This window comes from Anastrepha obliqua, chromosome 4 (genome assembly GCF_027943255.1).
Source record: "Anastrepha obliqua isolate idAnaObli1 chromosome 4, idAnaObli1_1.0, whole genome shotgun sequence".
In the NCBI taxonomy this organism is placed as follows: domain Eukaryota; kingdom Metazoa; phylum Arthropoda; class Insecta; order Diptera; family Tephritidae; genus Anastrepha; species Anastrepha obliqua.
In genome coordinates this window covers 2,543,991-2,563,998 of record NC_072895.1, presented here as the reverse complement: position 1 = coordinate 2,563,998, position 20,008 = coordinate 2,543,991, and the positions used below count along the sequence as shown (strand labels likewise).

General features: G+C 36.8%; 1 protein-coding gene across 10 annotated transcripts in view; it reads left to right on the top strand.

The window, feature by feature from the left end:
- Window positions 1-4,094: 4,094 nt before the first annotated feature.
- LOC129246119 (G protein alpha q subunit) overlaps window positions 4,095-20,008 on the top strand; it is a 30,057-nt gene continuing 14,143 nt past the window's right edge. For 2 of the 10 annotated variants that reach the window (XM_054884676.1, XM_054884669.1), the window contains exons 1-2: window positions 17,798-18,016; window positions 18,113-18,766. In XM_054884676.1, coding sequence (XP_054740651.1) covers window positions 18,649-18,766 — 118 coding nt within the window. In that variant the 5' untranslated portion in view covers window positions 17,798-18,016; window positions 18,113-18,648. Of the gene's footprint in view, window positions 4,230-5,559; window positions 6,226-17,797; window positions 18,017-18,112; window positions 18,767-20,008 lie in introns of those variants that run through there. The other 8 variants (XM_054884673.1, XM_054884668.1, XM_054884674.1 and 5 more) reach the window with 6 other exon arrangements.

Here is a 20,008-nt window from a genome sequence, read left to right as displayed (position 1 = left end):
CCGCATGGTGAAACCACTTCGTCTCTCCATTAAACGTTCATCGCTATCATTGTGGATGGCTGTTGATTCTAAGTTTCCTAAACATCTAAAGACATCGATGTAGCACCACACTGAACGGTAACTTTAACATATCGCACTTGTTACGTTAAAGCGTAACAACTCAAAATCTGAACATTGTCAGTAGAGACGAAAAACTGTTTCCGTAAATATTAATAATATAGGTATTACAATGAAAAAATTATGTAATTGCACGAAAATATCATTGAAAAGAATATAACGGTTGTTTCGTTCTTATTTGTTTAGTAGTTGCGCTAAAATAACACATTTTTGAGTTGTTACTCTTTTCCTGAAATTTTTTTATACACTTAGTGGTATATTTTAAACGAACCGTTTGGTTGTAAACAGGCACAATTCAAAATGTTACACTTTATGTGACACAAATTTGTTCAAACATTTGGAAACAACTAAAAATGTAACTCTTTAGTTGAGACAAAAGATGTCATTCTGAAAACAAAGATAGAGTCATAACGGTTTTTTTAACGAAAGACTAGACAAACCACTGAACGATTTTTACAGTGTGTAGAGATGACCACTGTACATTGTTTTCTTGCAAAAAACTAAAATTTGGAAATTTTGAGTTGTTACGCTTTAACGTAACAAGTGCGATATGCAGAGATTATTCATCCACGATTTGAGGGGAGAGTTTCCAGTGTCCCAGTATGTTTACCTAAGGCGGTGAGCAATTTCGGTATTTTCGCAAATCAAAATCAAACCACATTAAAGCGGTGGATGCGGTGCACTTTAAATCTCGTTTGTGCCATAACGGGCAGTTAATTTCAAGAATAATATAGGCCACTAAATTTAGGTACATGAATTAATTTAATGATATAAACTGGGCAGTGTATGAACATATTAAATAATTGTTGAAAATAGATGGAATTTCTAATTATAATGTAACCTCCTCATAAAACCCTTTTCCCCTTCGGAGTCGGCTTAAAACTGTAGGCCTCCATTTGTGGAACAACATCAAGACGCACGTCACGAATAGAAGGAGGAGCGCAACCAAACTCCCAAAAAGGGTGTAAGTGCCAATTATATATATATACATAAAGTAACAATAATAATAAAAAAAGAGGTTGTCTGCAAAGTCGGTTTACTGACGATAGTTTAACGTGATAACGTCATAAGAAAATACTGATTGAATGGTTGCATTTTTCAAAAGAAAATTTTAATTTTATTTGTTTGATACATATTTTGTATGGATATAGAGAATGAGTTAACATTAACATAACATATACTTTAACATAACATAACATAACATAACATAACATAACATAACATAACATAACATAACATAACATAACATAACATAACATAACATAACATAACATAACATAACATGACATAACACAACACAACACAACACAACACAACACAACACAACACAACACAACACAACACAACACAACACAACATAACATAACATAACATAACATAACATAACATAACATAACATAACATAACATAACATAACATAACATAACATATATTAACATAACATAACATAACATAACATAACATAACATAACATAACATAACATAACATAACATAACATAACATAACATAACATAACATAACATAACATAACATAACATAACATAACATAACATAACATAACATAACATAACATAACATAACATAACATAACAAATTACCCCGTATTAAAGCACTTATCAACAGCTTTCATTTGATACCCATATTGTGCATACACAACCAAAGGTTACCCGGGTCCACGTTTTGACCTATATCTCGAGACCCCAGTCACGGAGCAGATGGAAATACTCTGAACTAAAGCATTCACCAACAGCTTCCATTTGATACCCATATTGTACATACACATCCGAAGGTTACCCGGGTCAACGTTTTGACCTATATCTCGAGACCCTATCTACCAATAGGTATTCAAACTACACGGAAACCATCTTCAATACCTACTTAACAATGTGTGTAAGTTTGGTTTAATTCGGTTTAAAGGCACGGCGGGTCCACGTTTTGGCATATATTTCGAGACCCTAGTCATCAATAGGTATGAAAATTACCCCGTATTAAAACACTTATCAACAGCTTTCATTTGATATCCATATTGTACAAACACATTCTGGGGTCCACGTTTTGGTCTCTATCTCGAGACCCTAGTCACGGAACGGATGGAAATACTCTGAACTAAAGCTTTCACCAACAGCTTCCATTTGATACCCATATTGTACATACACATCCGAAGGTTACCCGGGTCCACGTTTTGACCTATATCTCGAGACCATATCTACCAATATGTACCCAAACAATACGGAAACCATCTTCAATACCTCCTTAACAATGTGTGTAAGTTTGGTTTAATTCGGTGCAAAGTCCCGGCGGGTCCACGTTTTGGCATATATTTCCAGACCCTAGTCATCAATAGGTATGAAAATTACCCCCTATTAAAGCACTTATCAACAGCTTTCATTTGATATCCATATTGTACAAACACATTCTAGGGTCCACGTTTTGGTCTCTATCTCGAGACCCTAGTCACGGAGCGGATGGAAATACTCTGAACTAAAGCATTCACCAACAGCTTCCATTTGATACCCATATTGTACATACACATCCGAAGGTTACCCGGGTCAACGTTTTGACCTATATCTCGAGACCCTATCTACCAATAGGTATTCAAACTATACGGAAATCATCTTCAATACCTACTTAACAATGTGTGTAAGTTTGGTTTAATTCGGTGCAAAGACACGGCGGGTCCACGTTTTGGCATATATTTCCAGACCCTAGTCATCAATAGGTATGAAAATTACCCCCTATTAAAGCACTTATCAACAGCTTTCATTTGATACCCATATTGTACATACACATCCGAAGGTTACCCGGGTCCACGTTTTGACCTATATCTCGAGCCCTATTTCCAAAATAAAATATAATCCATGTTACTCGTGATGTAGCTTTCGAATGGTGAAAGAATTTTTAAAATCGGTCCAGTAGTTTTTGAGCCTATTCATTACAACCAAACAAACAAAGTTTTCCTCTTTATAATATTAGTATAGATATGGTAAATATTACCATACATTTTTTCCTTCAGATATAATAAAAAAATAATAATAATAACATTAAAACAACAGGTATTATTAACAAACTTGGTTTTATTTGAAATTCTCAAGTAAATCAAAATAATAATAATCAATAAGAAGGCATATGCCAATACAAATACGTGAATTTATATATGTACATATGCGCATATACATACATACATATATACGCTCACTTAAGTAGGGGAGAGCAAGATGTCGAACGTTGCCGTTCGTTTGCTTTGTTTGCTTTGTCGTTCCTTCCGCTCTTTCGCTTGCAGTTCATTCAATGCAATGAGCAAGGTAACTACATATGAGCAAGGTAACACTAATATGAGCAAGGTAACTACATATGAGCAAGGTAACTACATATGAGCAAGGTAACTACATATGAGCAAGGTAACTACATATGAGCAAGGTAACACTAATATGAGCAAGGTAACTACATATGAGCAAGGTAACTACATATGAGCAAGGTAACTACATATGAGCAAGGTAACTACATATGAGCAAGGTAACACTAATATGAGCAAGGTAACTACATATGAGCAAGGTAACTACATATGAGCAAGGTAACTACATATGAACAGTAATGAGCAAGGTAACACTAATATGAGCAAGGTAACGGCAATGAGCAAGGTAACTACATATGAACAGTAATGAGCAAGGTAACGACACATTTTTTCGTGCGTGCAGCCTGTTAAATCGAATTATAAGACGTTATCACGTCAATAAAATAACTTATTTGAAATAATATTTAACGAGTTTTCTTTTTTGTAAGGTATTTATGTTAAATAAACTTGTACTTGGCAGTTCTGCGTCCTTTTCTACACTACTTTACCATCTTCGATAACAATCCGAAATTTTTGCACCCTTCCTTCATTCGTTTTTCTTTTTGCTTACTCAGCATTACCGACTGCGAGAATAATGTTTTCTCTCTCATTCCTTGCCATTAATTTCAGTAGTGCAGTGTGATTTTTCTTGTGTGTGGTAATGATGAAAATTTTGTAATTTTTTAGAAAAAATATAGAAAATTTAGTCAAATTAGTAGGAAATATGTGCTAAACTATAAAACCAATGAAACGTGTCTGTATGCAAACTGGAGTAAATGTGTAATAGCTTATGTGTATCTTGAATGTTAATTTGAAAAATTCTAATTGAGAAAATTGAATACACCGCAGAAAAAATGAATGAGAAAAGAGGCTGGAGAAGGTGTGAGGTGCAAATTTTGATTGCAAAGCAAAGATTTTCAAGCTGCTCCTATAAAATTGTGGAAATTTTGTCTGTTAAAATTTGTATTGTTTCTGGGCAATGGTTTTTGGGAATATTTCGATTACACGATTGAATTTGCTGACTATTGGTTTTGGAAATGTAGCGGCTTTTAAAATGAGTGATATCGGTTTAGTAAAAGTGAATTACGAGCTCCCGTTGATTGTGTGTAACATCATGCACCTGAATTGGTTAAATGAAAAGTCGATGTTTTGATATTAATGGAAAAGTTGTCCATTCAATTGCAAATTTGCCAATTTAACCTCATATTGGCAAAATGTGTAGACCAAGGTTTCCAAAAATTGATCAAAATTAAAAGAAAAATAAAGTTTGCAAGTGGTTAGAGTTGACTTCATAAATGAGTGTCTAATTTGACAAGATTTAGTAAAATTAGTGAATTCGGTAAATTCGGGTGCAGTGGAAGTTTTCTTTTTCAGATTTTTTTCTTTTGATTGGACCTCGCCCGTCAAATATACATCGTCGGTCGGATCGCCTGGCATGTGTGTATTCGCTTCGTCGGTATCGTAGTTTATATGTGTGCTGCTCCACGGTGTCGGCTAGGCAGTTAGGCGGTTCTTTATCCGATAAGACACAAGTGCGAATGAGATAGCTATACGATTTTTTCAACAGATCGGCTGCGCACCGTCGGTCTCTTGTGCGAACTTGTGTCATAAAAGTAAACGAAACGTCACGCAATTTTGTTTTTTTGCTTATATTTCTTTAGTCTCTTTTGAACTATCTCTTTCCAATTGGATACGGCCCAATCGTCAAAAAGTGTGAAGTAAATTTTTAACAAATTTTGCGAAATTGTTAAAAGAGAGAAAATATGAAGAAAAAACAAAAAAGGTAAACAAAGATCTGCGCAACCAGTGAATCTTCGCGTGGCCACGAAGTTACTGAGAAGATAGAGGTACATAGATAATAGAGCGCACTCTGATACAGGTGCCATCGAGGAAACCTAAAATTTGTCCATAAAAATTCAAATTTATAGCTCAGCCTTCTAACTCTCAACAAGTGCGCTTAAATTAAAGAAATTTGATACCATGACTCTGTTGTTCAATTTACACATACACTTCAATATGTAAATACATCTCCCACCTCCAGCCTCTACATTTCGCATCTCAAAGCAATGGTGTACATTTAAATTTGTTATTAAAGCATTATGCTTTCGTTAAAGGCTGAATGTCCCAATTTCTGCAGTCTGGCGAAAGAAAGAATTAGAAGAAATTTCATAATTTGAAAAACGAAAAGTTGTGTATGGGCATGTAGACAGGAGAATAATTCTCAAAAGTTAAAGGCTAACAAAAAGATTTTTGTGGCTTGTGGGTAAAAGTGAAGACAACGCGAAGTTATTAAAGACGGCAACAGAAAGAAAAGTTATAAATATAGGAAAAAGAGAAATTGCAGCAAAAGTGGCCGTAGCGGAAAAATGTTCCTTATATTCTAGATACGAGCTCAAGCACTACATACCTACATCAATGCTTGAACATATGAATGGATGATCGATGCAATTTACGCAACATATGCACCAAACGGAAACGTTAACATACATACATAGATACACAGTAGAAACTAATAACGTTTGTGCCCAGCGCCAAAGAACAGCAAATGCAGCAACGCTAGCTCGTCAAATAGCAATATCTACCACAGTTCTGCAGGGATTCAAAAAAAAGGATTAATTTTAAGCAAACAAGTAACCAACCCACAAGAAAACGAGATACAAAAACAACATTTGCCTAATGATAATGTTTTCGAAAAAAGCAACAACAAAAAAGTACCAAGATTTAACACGAGTTTCCTTACGTTTCTAAACTTTTCAACACCAAACTACTTTAACTGGTAAGTAGAAAATACAAATAATTCGCTGCAAGAAATACATGTTAAACTAATTTTATTTAAATTTGGTTTTACGAACAAGAACACAAAAAAGTTATTGCTATATTGGTTTTGAGCGCAGTTGTTGCCGGTTAAGCCCTCGGCTTGCAATTATAAATTCAACTTTAGTGGTTTTCATGGGTAGACCGACACTCGCTCAGAGCCAGAAGTGTATGTGTATAAATACTTCAACCCTCCGTGGGACACCTTTTTATATGGAAGTTCAAGTCATAAGCTCTAATAGAAAAAAAATAATAAACGGAGTTAACGGAGAGTAAAGTCCGGTTCTCTTGAACCCTTTAAAAAGCATGACTATGCAGTTCGTTGTACTGCGAAAGGTTCCACTACCTTCATTACAGTAAAGCCCATAACGTATATTGTGGAGGTTTCGTCTAGCACTGGAACCACTAATGAGATGTTGATTTATTTCCATACATCGTCTCATCCTTCTACACTAAGCCCCAATAGAATTTTTTAATTACTTGAGAGATCAAGCTAAATACAGGTACATATGTACACACGTACGGCGGCGTCATTATACAGAGCGTTAGCTTCGAAGTATCTGAAATATCGTTAAATATTTTAACTTGTTCAGTAAGGTCCCTCCATTTATCCTACCGTTTTTTAAACGAAGATTCTAATCTTCTTAACATCATGTTTCAATTTTGACAGCTACCGCAGATATAATTTTATTGTTCTCCATTATTTTCACATTCGAAGAGAGCATTGTCCTATGCTCAGTCGACAGAGTAACGATCCCGTTTTCTATTTGTTATGGGTACTTTTATTTAATGTTTTCAAATTAAACAAATAATTGAATTTTTTAGAATAACTCAAAAACTACGAGGAAATAAGCGCCACCTTAACGACTTATTCGAAAATTTAGAGACAACAGCAGGGAGAGTTGAGCTCGTGGTCAATCACAAAAAAATTACGAATATGGTGTTGTCTAGAAGCACTGAGAGAAGAAGGCCGCAAAACATAACATTAATTTAACCCAATTTTGAAGGTGTTGATAAATCCGAGTACTTGGGGGTCCTAATCACAACGACAACCGCGATGAAGAGTGCATTCAGGACCGAATAATTGCTGCAAATAAAAAATACTTTTTCCATAAGCACCTATTTAAATCGAAGCTACTATCTAGGATTTGCAAACTGAGTATAAATAAAACAATAATAAGTCCCGTTGCTACATGTGGCTCGAAAGTGTGGTGCATGCGAACCAACAAAAAGTTTCTCCAATTTAAACATTGTAAAATTCGTGAAAACGTAAAGGTTAAGGTGGATTGGATATGTTCGCGTGCTCAAAAACTAATAATGCAGCACAAATCTTTGCTAACGAGAAGTAAAGGTCCCCCAAATAAGAAGACCTACCAACGCTCGAAGTAACCAACTGGAAATATCTAGCAAGGGACAGAGGAATATCGTAGTGGAGGCTTAACTCCACCCTGATTTGTAACGCTAAATGATGATGATGTTAATAAAATTTATTTTTTTTTTTTAAAGGTTTAACTTTGTATAATTTGAAAACACAATCCATAGCTTACTGAAATAATTTTACTCTGTATCAACATTCTACAAAGTTGAGCTAAAAAAATATGTAATTATTCTTTGATAGGACATAACAGTTTCACACGATTTTACCACCACGGAAAATATGTAAATATGAAATGAAATTAAAAATTGGGAGGTTTTAACTTCGACATTAATGTCTTTTGTGCCCTGTACTCATCACTCTCATCATGCCCGTCCTAACGTATGGCGCAGAAGCTTGGACGATGACAACATCCGATGAAGCGACGCTTGGAGTGTTCGAGAGAAAGATTCTGCGTAAGATTTTTGGACCTTTGCACGTTGGCAACGGCGAATATCGTAGACGATGGAACAATGAGCTGTATGAGCTTTACGACGACATAGACATAGCGCAGCGAATAAAGATCCAGCGGCTTCGTTGGCTGGGTCATGTCGTCCGAATGGATACAAACGCTCCGCCTTTGAAAGTATTCGATGCGGTACCAGCTGGTGGTAGCAGAGGAAGAGGAAGGCCTCCTCTGCGTTGGAAAGATCAGGTGGAGAAGGACTTGGCTTCACTTGGTGTGTCCAATTGGCGCCGGTTAGCACGAGAAAGAAACGACTGGCGCGCTTTGTTAATCTCGGCCAAAATCGCGTAAGCGGTTATCGCGCCAATTAAGAAGAAGAAGAAGACTCATCACGTTATCCCTTCCAAACCCAGCTTCCTCAATAACAAAAGTCTCTAACTTGCACATAATAGCCTAGAAAGACGGTGGCGTTAATACGGTACATTAGACAGGGTTAGTTAATCAGGTTAAACTCCCACTTATCCAGAATCGACCCCGACATACTAAACATATGTCCGGCATGTGAAGGCACCCCGCACGACACTAACCACCTTTTCACATGCCCCATCAAACCCACTCATCTAACGCCGCTCTGCCTCTGGTCCCAACCTGTCGAAACTGCTAGTTTCCTGGTTTCACAGTTAATATCTATTGTGAATGAAAAATAATGAAACTTTTAAAGAGAAGAACAAGAAAGACTGGATGCAATACTAGTTTGCACTAACAGGTTCGAAATTACATTAATTGCTTTGATATTTCAGAGGAGTTTAAGACATTGCAATTTAAGATTTTTTTATATAAATAATTATTTCTTAGTATCAGCGCAGCTAATACGCGTACAATAAGCAAATCAGGTGGCCACTAATCCGCGTAACAACCGTTTGTTACACTAAAATTTTAATCAGAACTAACTGCGCTGGTAATCCCTATTAACGCCGCCGTCTTTCTAGGCTATAAGAGTGTAATTTGAAAACGGCTGTATTTGAAGATTCACTTCTCTGGAAATGGCAGTTGTCTAGCGTCGTGAGTCGTTCCGCTTTCTTATTATTCTCTTTATTTAGAAACTTCTCAAAATAAGGAGAGTCACATTTATGTATACTCCACCCATCTTCTTTTTATCTTATCAGCTTAACCCTATATATTTCCTTTGTAGGTAAATGTTTTTTGTCTGTTGCATTGTACATTTCAGTCAACATTTTCATGCGTGGTCAACTAAGGCATTTTGGAAGATTTTTTTAATGATGTTTGCCGAAAGTTTTTTGCGATTGCTGTACGCTGTTATTTTTTTTTTTTTTTTTTTGTTTTTTTGGTTATGATTTTTTATATTTACCAATATCTTCAAGGTATTCCATTGAATTACTATTTATTACCTTCTTTCAGATGTTGTGTAACATCTGTATCAACTCAATTGCAAAGTAATCTAATTAAAGAACTCATAATTTATCTAAAAATAATCTAACTGCAGTAACCGCTGACCTATGAAAATTCTTCTCTCAGTAGATCAAAATAAACAAGCGCTAATGTCAAATGGATTACTCATTCTGATAAAAGGAAAGTCATAGACATATATACACATAGATATATGTCTGTAGATACTTTTGTGTTCATTCTTAACGATCAACCAATTCACCAACCGAAATCAAATATTGTTCTGAAAAGAATTTAACTTGTTTTTGTATTCGACACAATGGTTCAGTTGATGGGGTGTTGGTTTTTTGTGACTAACACACGTTCACTTATCTTAATTTTGTCTACATTAAATCAACGAAAAGCACAATACTCGTATAACTATGCGCCAAACACCAGAAGGCAAGTGAGTTTCAAGTGATCGCTTGTAGTGAGCCCGAAAGACGCTTCCTTACACACACAGACACACACACGCATGCACGCGCACCCATCTGATTAGGCGATCAACTACGGGGTGTTTACGAAGCCGCAGAGTACTGCACAGCTGCTACCTTTACTTAGGGTTTATGATAATTTATTGTATACATATATATAATATAATAATAATATTTATAAACCGCAGTCATATGTGTAAGTGTAAAAATAACAAAATCAACAATAACAAGAATACGAAGTCGACAGCGGCGCCAACGTAGATATTAATAATAAGAAAATTATCTTTGGTTGCCAGCGCAAAAAACCTTAATTTAATAACAGTGCATGTTGGGTTGGGGTAGTGAAAGCGCATAAGGCGGTCAGAATGTCACGGTGGTATAATAGAAAGAAAATATTTTTCGCGCAAGTATTCTTCAAAGAAATTGTGGAAAAAATATTAGGAAGTAGGGATTTTTGAATGTATGGTAATTAAGGCATATAGGTAATTCCACTGCTACAGTCCTTGCATTGAATCAAAAGCCAATGAAAAGACGTGACGATCGTTAAAAATTGTGGGCATTTATTAATATTAAATCTAATTCTATTATCATGGAATCGCATATAATAAAAATGCTTTAAGCCCCAATGGAACCACCCCCCAAATTAAAACACCGAAAGTGTAACGGGGCCTTAAGATAATGCAGAGAAAATCGCATTTGAATGTGTTTTTTCTACGATTTCTGGTGTTGTTGTTGCTTATTTGTCGTCCTTGACTTGGATCTTCGATGGCGAACGGTCCTTATACACGTTCAACATTTGTTAATAAATTTCCTTTACTTTTAAACCTTCAAAAAATACAAGTTCAATCACTGCACTATATATATTATATATATATATATATATAATAGGCGCGTACACCCTTTTTGGGTGTTTGGCCGAGCTCCTCCTCCTATTTGCGGTGTGCATCTTGATGTTGTTCCACAAAATGGAGGGACCTACAGTTTTAAGCCGACTCCGAACGGCAGATATTTTTTTTATAAGGAGATTTTTCATGGCAGAAAGACACTGGGAGATTTGTCATTGCCCTCCGAGGGGCGACCGCTATTAGAAAAATGTTTTTCTTTAATTTTGGTGGTGGTAGTCACGCTCTAACCCATTCGGCTACGGCGGCCGCCAATCACTGCACTATACCTGAGAATTTCCATTGTAGAAAATCGAAATCGATCGTCGATACTAAATGGCTTGTAAACAAAATGTGAATTGACAGATTGAAATGAAACTTCACATAAACAAAAATTTAGGCTAGTAGCAACGCCCTCTCTTACCGAACCGCTAAACTTATTGAGCAACCTAGTAATTGTATAACAGATCTAAGAATTTTAATTACAGTGCCTATTTCCGGTTTATTAGCCAATATAAGTTTGAAGTATTCAAATTTATTTGGTGGTTTTATAAGACTTTTTATGCCTCTTCTGGGCATTTGTTTCCCTACATAACTACAGTATCGTCCGCGAATGTTGGAGCTAACACATTTCTATTTATGGGGATATAAGATGTAAACAAAGACGAACTAATAATATTAAGATATCCTTTGGGAAATGTTGAAAATCGGATGATCCTCTGAAAAATTCAAAAGATTTGTAGTCTTCAGAACCGTATTAGTTTATTCGAGGATAGTTTAGCTTATCTTAGCCGAGTAACACCAGTAACTTAGCTGGTATAATAAAGTGCAAGCGTCCGAAAAATTGCGATTCCTGTTTTTCCCCCCTTACGGTTTTTATCATGTAACAAGTCCAACTTATAAAAACTAGAGTTGGTTCTTGCACAAGAAATTCGTTTTTATATGGAATAAGGTACCGTCAATTTTAAAAAACTCGAAAAATATAGAAAAATAACGTACAAATTTTAACTTGAAAAACATTTTAAATATTGAAAAAAATTGGTGCCGTTATTTATGCTCGCTTGTTGTTGTTGTTTTAACAGCAATGGTAGCCCTGTCAGTGTAGGGCATATCACCGGTCGTCTTCGTCTAGCTCATCTAGGGTCAGTAGGGTCAGGAAACATGTTGTTGCGACAGGTTGGATCCAGAGGGAGAGATTAGTTGAGTCGGTTTAGGGGGCATGTGAAGAGGTGGTTAGTGTCGTGCGGGGTACCTTCACATGCCGGACATGTGTTATGCTCGCCACTGTATACGGTTGTTAAGACGGGACATAACTTTTGCAAAAGAAAATGTTGCAACGTTCAAATGATCATTCGCGCCAATTTATCAACTAGAGAGCGCTTTTAGATTTGTGGCCACCAACTCGAAGCTTCGATAGTCATTTAATAATATCCAACGTTACTCCTGATAAGAAAAACTCACTTTGAACGATAGCTTTTTAAAAGTTATACTTTTGACTTTTTGGCTATTTATTCTTTAAAATTGATATCACACTAAATATAGGTTGACGCCCAATATTTGTAAATACAAACAATAATGATAATATTCGTTTGTAAATTTAAGATTTTCCTCTCGGGGAGCGACAAAAAAATTATTCAAATCTACGATTGACTTTATCAATAAATATGAGATTTCCTTAAGCGCCCGCTACTCATTCAATAAATATCGGGATATTTTGATCGTAATACTGGGTCATGATATTCATTGACCGTGTACGGGGAAAGGTAATCGTGATCTGGAGCGCAAAATATTAAAAAAAAGTACATCTGGATGACAAATATTGCAAGATTTATTGAACGCATAGTGTTCGCCTGAGGTATTTTGTGATATGGATCACGCGCACGATCCATTAAAAGTTCAATAAATATGGCCATACCGGATTTGGATCGCGTTCAGTTAATATTGAACGTGTAGCAAGCGACTTAGACTTTTTTCATTGTTGCACTTTGTATTTACGTACTTTCGGAGAAATACGAATTATGTGAAAATCACAAGTGTATGCTAAATTTGCCAATGTTGATTTCTTTATGTTCTAATATCTTTGAAGACTGTCTTTGAAGCGTTTTTCTCGTACAAATCGCGTATCGTATTTTCTTGGCCAGCCAATAACTAAGCACACTTTTCACACATCCGAAAAGAGAGTGGGCTCTCATGCATACCCCCGCAGCGCACTCATGGCATTGGACATGGTGGTAATGCATTACCGTTAATTAGATTTGAACTGAAAATAAAAACGAAAGCGTACACTTTTTTACATGGATACACTATGTTAACTATTTGATCTGAACCACACGTATTATATATATATACATACATATAGGTATGTGTGTATGAGCCATTAAGACAAATTTTTGTGTCGGATTTGGTTTTTAAAAACGTTATAATGCAAATGATATCCAAGCGAAGAGACGCATGTAATTAATTATAATAGAATTTGTTGGGTTTTTTTTTTGTTGTAACAACAACCCAACACCCACTTTATTCGGTCCCCGGCCACTCTGGAGAGGAGGGAAATTAAAGAACGGATGAGTGTGCAAGGAAAGGCTCTGAGCTTGGACTTCAGTGAATGGTAGAGGACATAAGCATTCTTCTAAACGAACTGTACACTTGAGCGTAATCACGGAAACCAAGAGAAGGTGGTCTCTGACTACGAACTGCAAGGTAGCCAAGGCGTTCTGGCCAGAACTGAATCTTAAAAGGACAAAATGTCTGCTTGGATTCAACAGATCAACTACCAGAGCCCTCACAGGTATTATGACTATTGGCTATAACTGCGCTATTGGCGCCCTAGTCAGTAGAATGGGTGTACCTCACAATGACTTCTGCAGGAGCTGTGGGGATGAAGAAGAAATTGAGTCAGTACAACAACTCCTCTGTGAATGCCCTGCACTTCAAAGAAGACGTGCCAAACATCTTGGCGATTATTTCTTTGACTTGGGAATTTGTAAAACGTCTCACTGGATGGACTAGTTAGAAAAATCAAAGCGGTTTAAGCAGCTTGAGGGATAGAAATTAAATGCAGGTATCACAATAGGGCTGAAGGCCACCGACTGTCTTGCCTTATACAAGCAACCTTGCTCACCTAACCTAACAGCAGCCACATCCCCCATAGTGGTACCTTCCTGAAGTGGCAATTCTTGGGTGGCAATATGTTCGAGTTTTCCAGTTAAAGTAGAACCGATTAAGCAGCCAGTGAAAGTTAGAGTGTTCCTCTACCAGTCTGAGAATCCTCTGGCAAAATTCTCTACGGACCGGCAAGTCTGTTTCGTTTAGCTTGCTTGTGAGATGCTCATTTGAGCAGGTAAATTCTGTGTCGCATGGTAGCAATTGCTTCCTGCGTCCAAACTATGGAATTTTTTTGACAACGCTTTCAATAAACGTTCGGAAAATATGTTTACCTTTCTCAAATTGTCCATCTGCTCGGAAACGTAGAGCCAAGAAGCGCCCAAACTGCCTTATTAGATAATTTCGTGTTGTATAATTTCGTATTGACTTTGGTATTTCGTTAACAAGATCCGAGAATAGAAAGATTTCGTTTTTCATTGCATCGTCTACTATCTCGTTCCCTTCAATCCTCTTATGGCCTGGAGCCCAAGCCATCACATGAGCCTTGATCGCTTATCAGTTCTGAAAAGCTTTCGTCACTAAATCTCTTGAAATTGCAGGAGTAAATTAGTGAAGAATTTTTATAACTTTTTTCGTAGAAACCCCAGTTTTGTCGAGCTTATTTTCTTTAAAACAATTCGTGTATTGTGCTTTATTAGAAGGCACAAATATTTGCATAATATTTCGAATGCAATTTCCTATCACTGGCAGCCTCGTCTTACTTTGCAGTGGCACGCAATGTTAACCCAATTTTCGAACCTTCAGCATTCCACAAAAAAAATCCCACGTAACGTGTTCAAATAGTTGAGACACTGTATGCACTCAAATGTCTGTAAGTGTCTCTTTACACATACATATATATGTATGTGTGCCACAAATTGCGTACTCAAATGTAATTTCCAATACATTCAAAATGATGTTTTAAAAAAAGCAGATAGGGTGGGTAAACAATCCTATTGGTATCAGTTCAACGTGCGCCTCCTAAAATTAGCCACAATAGCAGTAGCAGTAGTGGTAGCCTCGAAAATAGAATTCTTCAAATAAATCTGAATTCATGTGTTATATGCTTCGTTGCAACCTCCGAAGAAATCAATGTCGAGCTTCAGTATGCAATAGGAAACAAACTCAATTTGTTATTGGATACGGATTAGAAAATACTTTGGAAAATATTTTAATGCCCAAATTCACAAAGCTTGCCGTTTTGTTACAAAAACTTATTTTTCCAGTTTTTTATATACCTATTGGGCCTCCAACAACGGAATAAACGATATAGGTGTGAGTTACATGGATTTCGTAAAAATTACTCTACTACTGATCATTTTTTCAACCTTTGACACAGTTCCACGTAATATGATTTTTTTTATAAACTAGCACGTATCGTTCTATGCAGCCATATACTATAATTGAGATTATACGTCGTATATATTCCGATACTACAAATCAGGTCCGCTATAACGGAGCTCTTTCTGACCCTTTTCTCGTTAACCAAGGTGAACGGCAAGGTTGTTTGCTGAGCCCTACCCTTTTTTCCTTGTATCTGAATGACCTAAGTGTCAGTTTACAATGCGATATTAGAGTTGCTGATACTGCGGCCAAAGTACTGCTGTACGCTGACGATTTTGTTGTGCTTGCAGATTCTGCGATAGATTTTCCAAAAATTATTGATGATCTTTACACTTATTATTATTATTTACGCTGTGGGGTCTAAACATAAGCTTGTTTAAATCTAAAGTTATGGTTTTCGGAGAGTGTACAAGAATTCCTGCTGGCTGTCATTGGACGTAAGGTAGTATTCCATTGAAATTGTCAATGAATTAGAAATACCTTGGGATTATGTTAAACTATGCGTCCACGTCGATAATGTTGATAAATACGAGCCAGTAAAGAAACTTCTCCGATTCTTTCTGAAAAAGTTAATATTTCTACCTCTAAACACGCCAAACTATATGCTCCATCTAGAAACAGGATTGTTAGCTCAGTTTTTCGATACTCTCTATACCCATATGACTTGTATTGTACGTTGTCTTAGTCTACTGGCAAAGAGACTGCCTCGCATCTTGGCCGACGAAGCAGTAAGGCAGAGATCGCACTGGGTTAAGGGGGTGGTAGGGTTTAGCGCTAAAAAAAAAACACTTTTTTTTTGAATTTTTTACAGAAATATGGCTTAAGATACTTTAATAAAATCAGTTGCATGTTATTGTACATCTTTTCAATAAGTTTTTAAAAAATATTAATAATAAAATATTGACAAATACGCCCATGACAGAGTTATTTTGGAGATATGTTTTTCGAGAGGTGGTCTGCGGTGCCAATCGGCATTCGTCGTAGAATCATCTGAAACCAAAAAAATTGGATTTTTTCAGTTAAAGTATGACGTAATGTTCTTGAAATGATTTACTATAAGATGAGTGAAGAAAAAAAATTTCGATTTTGTGACCCTACCCCCCGCCCCCCCCCCTTAAGAAGTGGACTAAAATATATAATAGTGTATTAGAAACAACATTTTATCACGCTAATAAACATATTTTCTTTCTCTCGATGTGACGGGCCAATATATGCAACAGTAAGTTGAAGTGAAAAAAGTTTCAAGTTTAAGTTAAAGAAAAAGAAAAAGCTCCTCATAAAAAATATCGGCTTATAACTGTAGTAGAAGGAGAAGCTCGGTCAAACAATAGGGTGTAAGCGCCAATTATTAGTTTAGCTGATCGGTTGGTAATGCTCCCTTCATTAGCGAAATGAAAAAACTATCCTACGAGTTTCTAAGAGGCCAATCTAATTTTTTCCCCATGTTTATTCTTCTTATGTTTCAGTAAGCCGAGAAGAGAGAGAAATGAAATTAGAGAAGGTAACTTAAAAAAAATTAAAATCTCTCTTATATAGGGTTTTTCAATAAGGGCGGGTAGATGTTGAAATGGAATAAAATGGCGTTTGCTGTGTGGCACGTAGCGCCGTCCTGCTGGAACCACATGTCGTCTAGGTCCATATGGTTCAATATGGGCCATAAGAAATTGGAAGGGCCACCAAGTCTACCGAAAAATGGGCGCAATGCGCGCAACGTTTGCGTTAATGAACACTCATTTTGATAATAAAGTTTTAGCATTTGAACGTGCTGTTCAATCGTGTAACTTGCCATGATGATTTGGCATAAACAACTGGATAATAAACAAAAGATTTGACAGACACCAAAACAAAATGGCTGCCACAGGACGCCAAAATCGATCCGCGCCAATTGAAAAACCCTATATTTCGAATAAAGCTGTGTAATGGAAATGGGTGATGCGAATATTGATTCCTAAAATTACATTTCAGTCTATTCATAGAGACAAGATCAAGTATTTAACAATCTAAAATACATACACAACTTGTTCTACTTATATAGCCAATCTTTCTCCTCGCACCTTGTTAGAATAATTGCCAAATGCGCTAATTGAAGTCCACATACATATTCTTTTCGCAATTTCAAGCCACTGCCACAGCCTCTTGGCTATTACAACAATAAGAGCGGTCAGTTTAGTCATCGACCTTGCGAATGGACTGTGAAGTTCAAGACAATTGGATTAGAATGCACTTGAAGGCAGGCGACAGCAAGTGACTGCGAGGTCAGCGCTACCCACAGGTCGGGCGGGTGGTGGTAAACCAACACCTGCTCGTCAACGGTTAACACTTCGTTCGTTGGCCAACACTCGTCGTTCGACGTATGCCCATTAATTGTTGTTGCCAACGAGACTTTGGGAAGCCCTACATGGCCGACAAATCGGAAAGTGTATGTGCGATGCACGCTTTGGGGCTCGAGAAGTGTTTGCTTCCGTGACTGCTGAACAGTTGTTTTTCGATTTTTTGCCACTTCGGTAGGGCACGCGTTGATGCATTCGTGTGTGAACGAACTGACGAGTGCTGTACAATTTTTTAATATTTTTTTTATTCTCTAAAATTGACATAACGTAACAATCAGCCCGAGCGTGAAGAGCTTTCAAATTTAGACGCTTACTTACTTCATCTTCGACTCCTCGTTTGGGTTTAAATATAATGTGAGGCTTTGTTCTTGCAGCCATTTTTGTTTACTTTTGTGGTTTAGTTTTTTAATTAATTATTAAACTTTATTTGTTCACTTGCTATATTTTCAGATGTTCATGGTATATTTTAAAAACACGTTTTTACAAAAAAGAGGAACCCAGTACCAATTGTTGGTTGCGACTGGAAAAGCTTAAAGTTTTTGCATTGTGTAATAAACAGTGAGAAAGCGGAGCAGAAATTCAATAGAAATTTGAGAGGGACACTAAATCCATGTGAAACGGTGGAGTGAAATTTTGGTTTGGCTTAAAATCTGGAAGCATATGAGCTACACTACAACATTGATTGTTGCAACAACAAGCGTCATACACCACATACCTACCGAAGTGGTGGCCAGGGTAGTGAAGAACCACTTGGGATCATCATTCACCGCATCATTAACCACAAACAAGCAGTACCAACCAGACTCCCCCAAAAGGGTATAGCGCAACGGTGGCCAAAACAAATTGGCTACATCGAACGGAACACCAAAAGCATTAGCGATTATCATAAAAACTTTTACTTTAAATAACAACCATCCACAGGGCAGTAGTAAATACACTAAAGTGCGGTTAAGGGTGCAGCGTAAGCAGCCAAAAATTTAGCTAGCATGGAGTGCTGTTTATCGGAGGAGGCGAAGGAACAGAAGCGCATCAACCAGGAAATCGAACGGCAGTTGCGTCGAGACAAACGAGATGCCAGAAGGGAACTCAAACTGTTGCTACTCGGTAAGTTGGATGCGTAGAATTGACGTTTGTGCTAAAGCAATGAACCAGTCATTAATTTGCGATCATTTTTGGACAAAAAATTTTAATATTTAATTGCACTTCTCAAAGCCAAGGAGCTATTCGAATCAAAGTTAATTGTTGCAGGTCAATTTTTATTTCAATGAAATTTAATTCATATCCATATTAAATGATTTTTTTATCGATTTAACTTTAGCGCGTAAATTTATTTTTTTTTTTTTTTTAATTTTGTGGAAACCAGAAATTGTCAATACTTTCTCTTTACTATCCAACAAATTTTGCGTGCCCGTAAACAGAGTAGTCCAAAGGAATCTAGTCACCCGAAGCAAGCGGCCTATTTACATGGCTATTTCTTCAGAAAATTCGGTCAACAAAAGTTCATCCAAATAAAAATAGGATTTCACGCGGCTTTTACTATCTTAGTAAATTATTCAGCTCTTCGACAATTGCTGTGGGCGCAGAGAACCAAAAAGTGTCCAAAAATATTGTAGAACTCTCGCAGTTGACGGTAATGTTCGATATATTTTCAGTTTACACAAAAAAATATAGACCAATAATCTCCACCAAAAAGCTTATTTTTCGTTTTGTATCGGCGGTTAATTAGTTACTTTCGGATCAGTATCACTCCAAATGCCATGTTTTTGCTTTTTTTGTTTGACGGATATCCGTACCGAAAGTTGCCTTTGTACGCAAATCAGGAAACTACACCGGTTACGTTGGTACTTTACTGATAAGTGTTGGATTTCGTTTAAATAAAGTACTTTTACTTTAAATTAAAAATAATTTTAAAATTGTCATTAAATAATTTGCGTAATAACGTTTTTTTGTGAGCAACTGCTAGGTAGGTAGGTTAAATGGCTGCCCTGGTTTGGAGTCCACTTGGACAAATACTCAAAATTTGTCCGTTGTGATGCCATACAGGGGAAAGGAGAAGGGAAGGACGAAGGAGCCTTGGGATTAGAGAGTGATGACCATGCACTTACGATGACGCCGACGGTGGCTGATTTAGTTCGTAACTAGCGGCAACAAGCTGCTGATGAACTTCGCCGACTTTTGCCTTCCTAATTCTCTCCTCAATGTTTAGCTTCCACGTTAGTCCTCTATCAAGAATAGGTCCCAGGTACTTCACCCTGTCAGAGAACACCAACGGAACGCCCACCATTGAGGGGAGAAACACCCTAGGTTTTTATATTTCCTCGTAAATAAGACGAGCTCCGTCTTCAG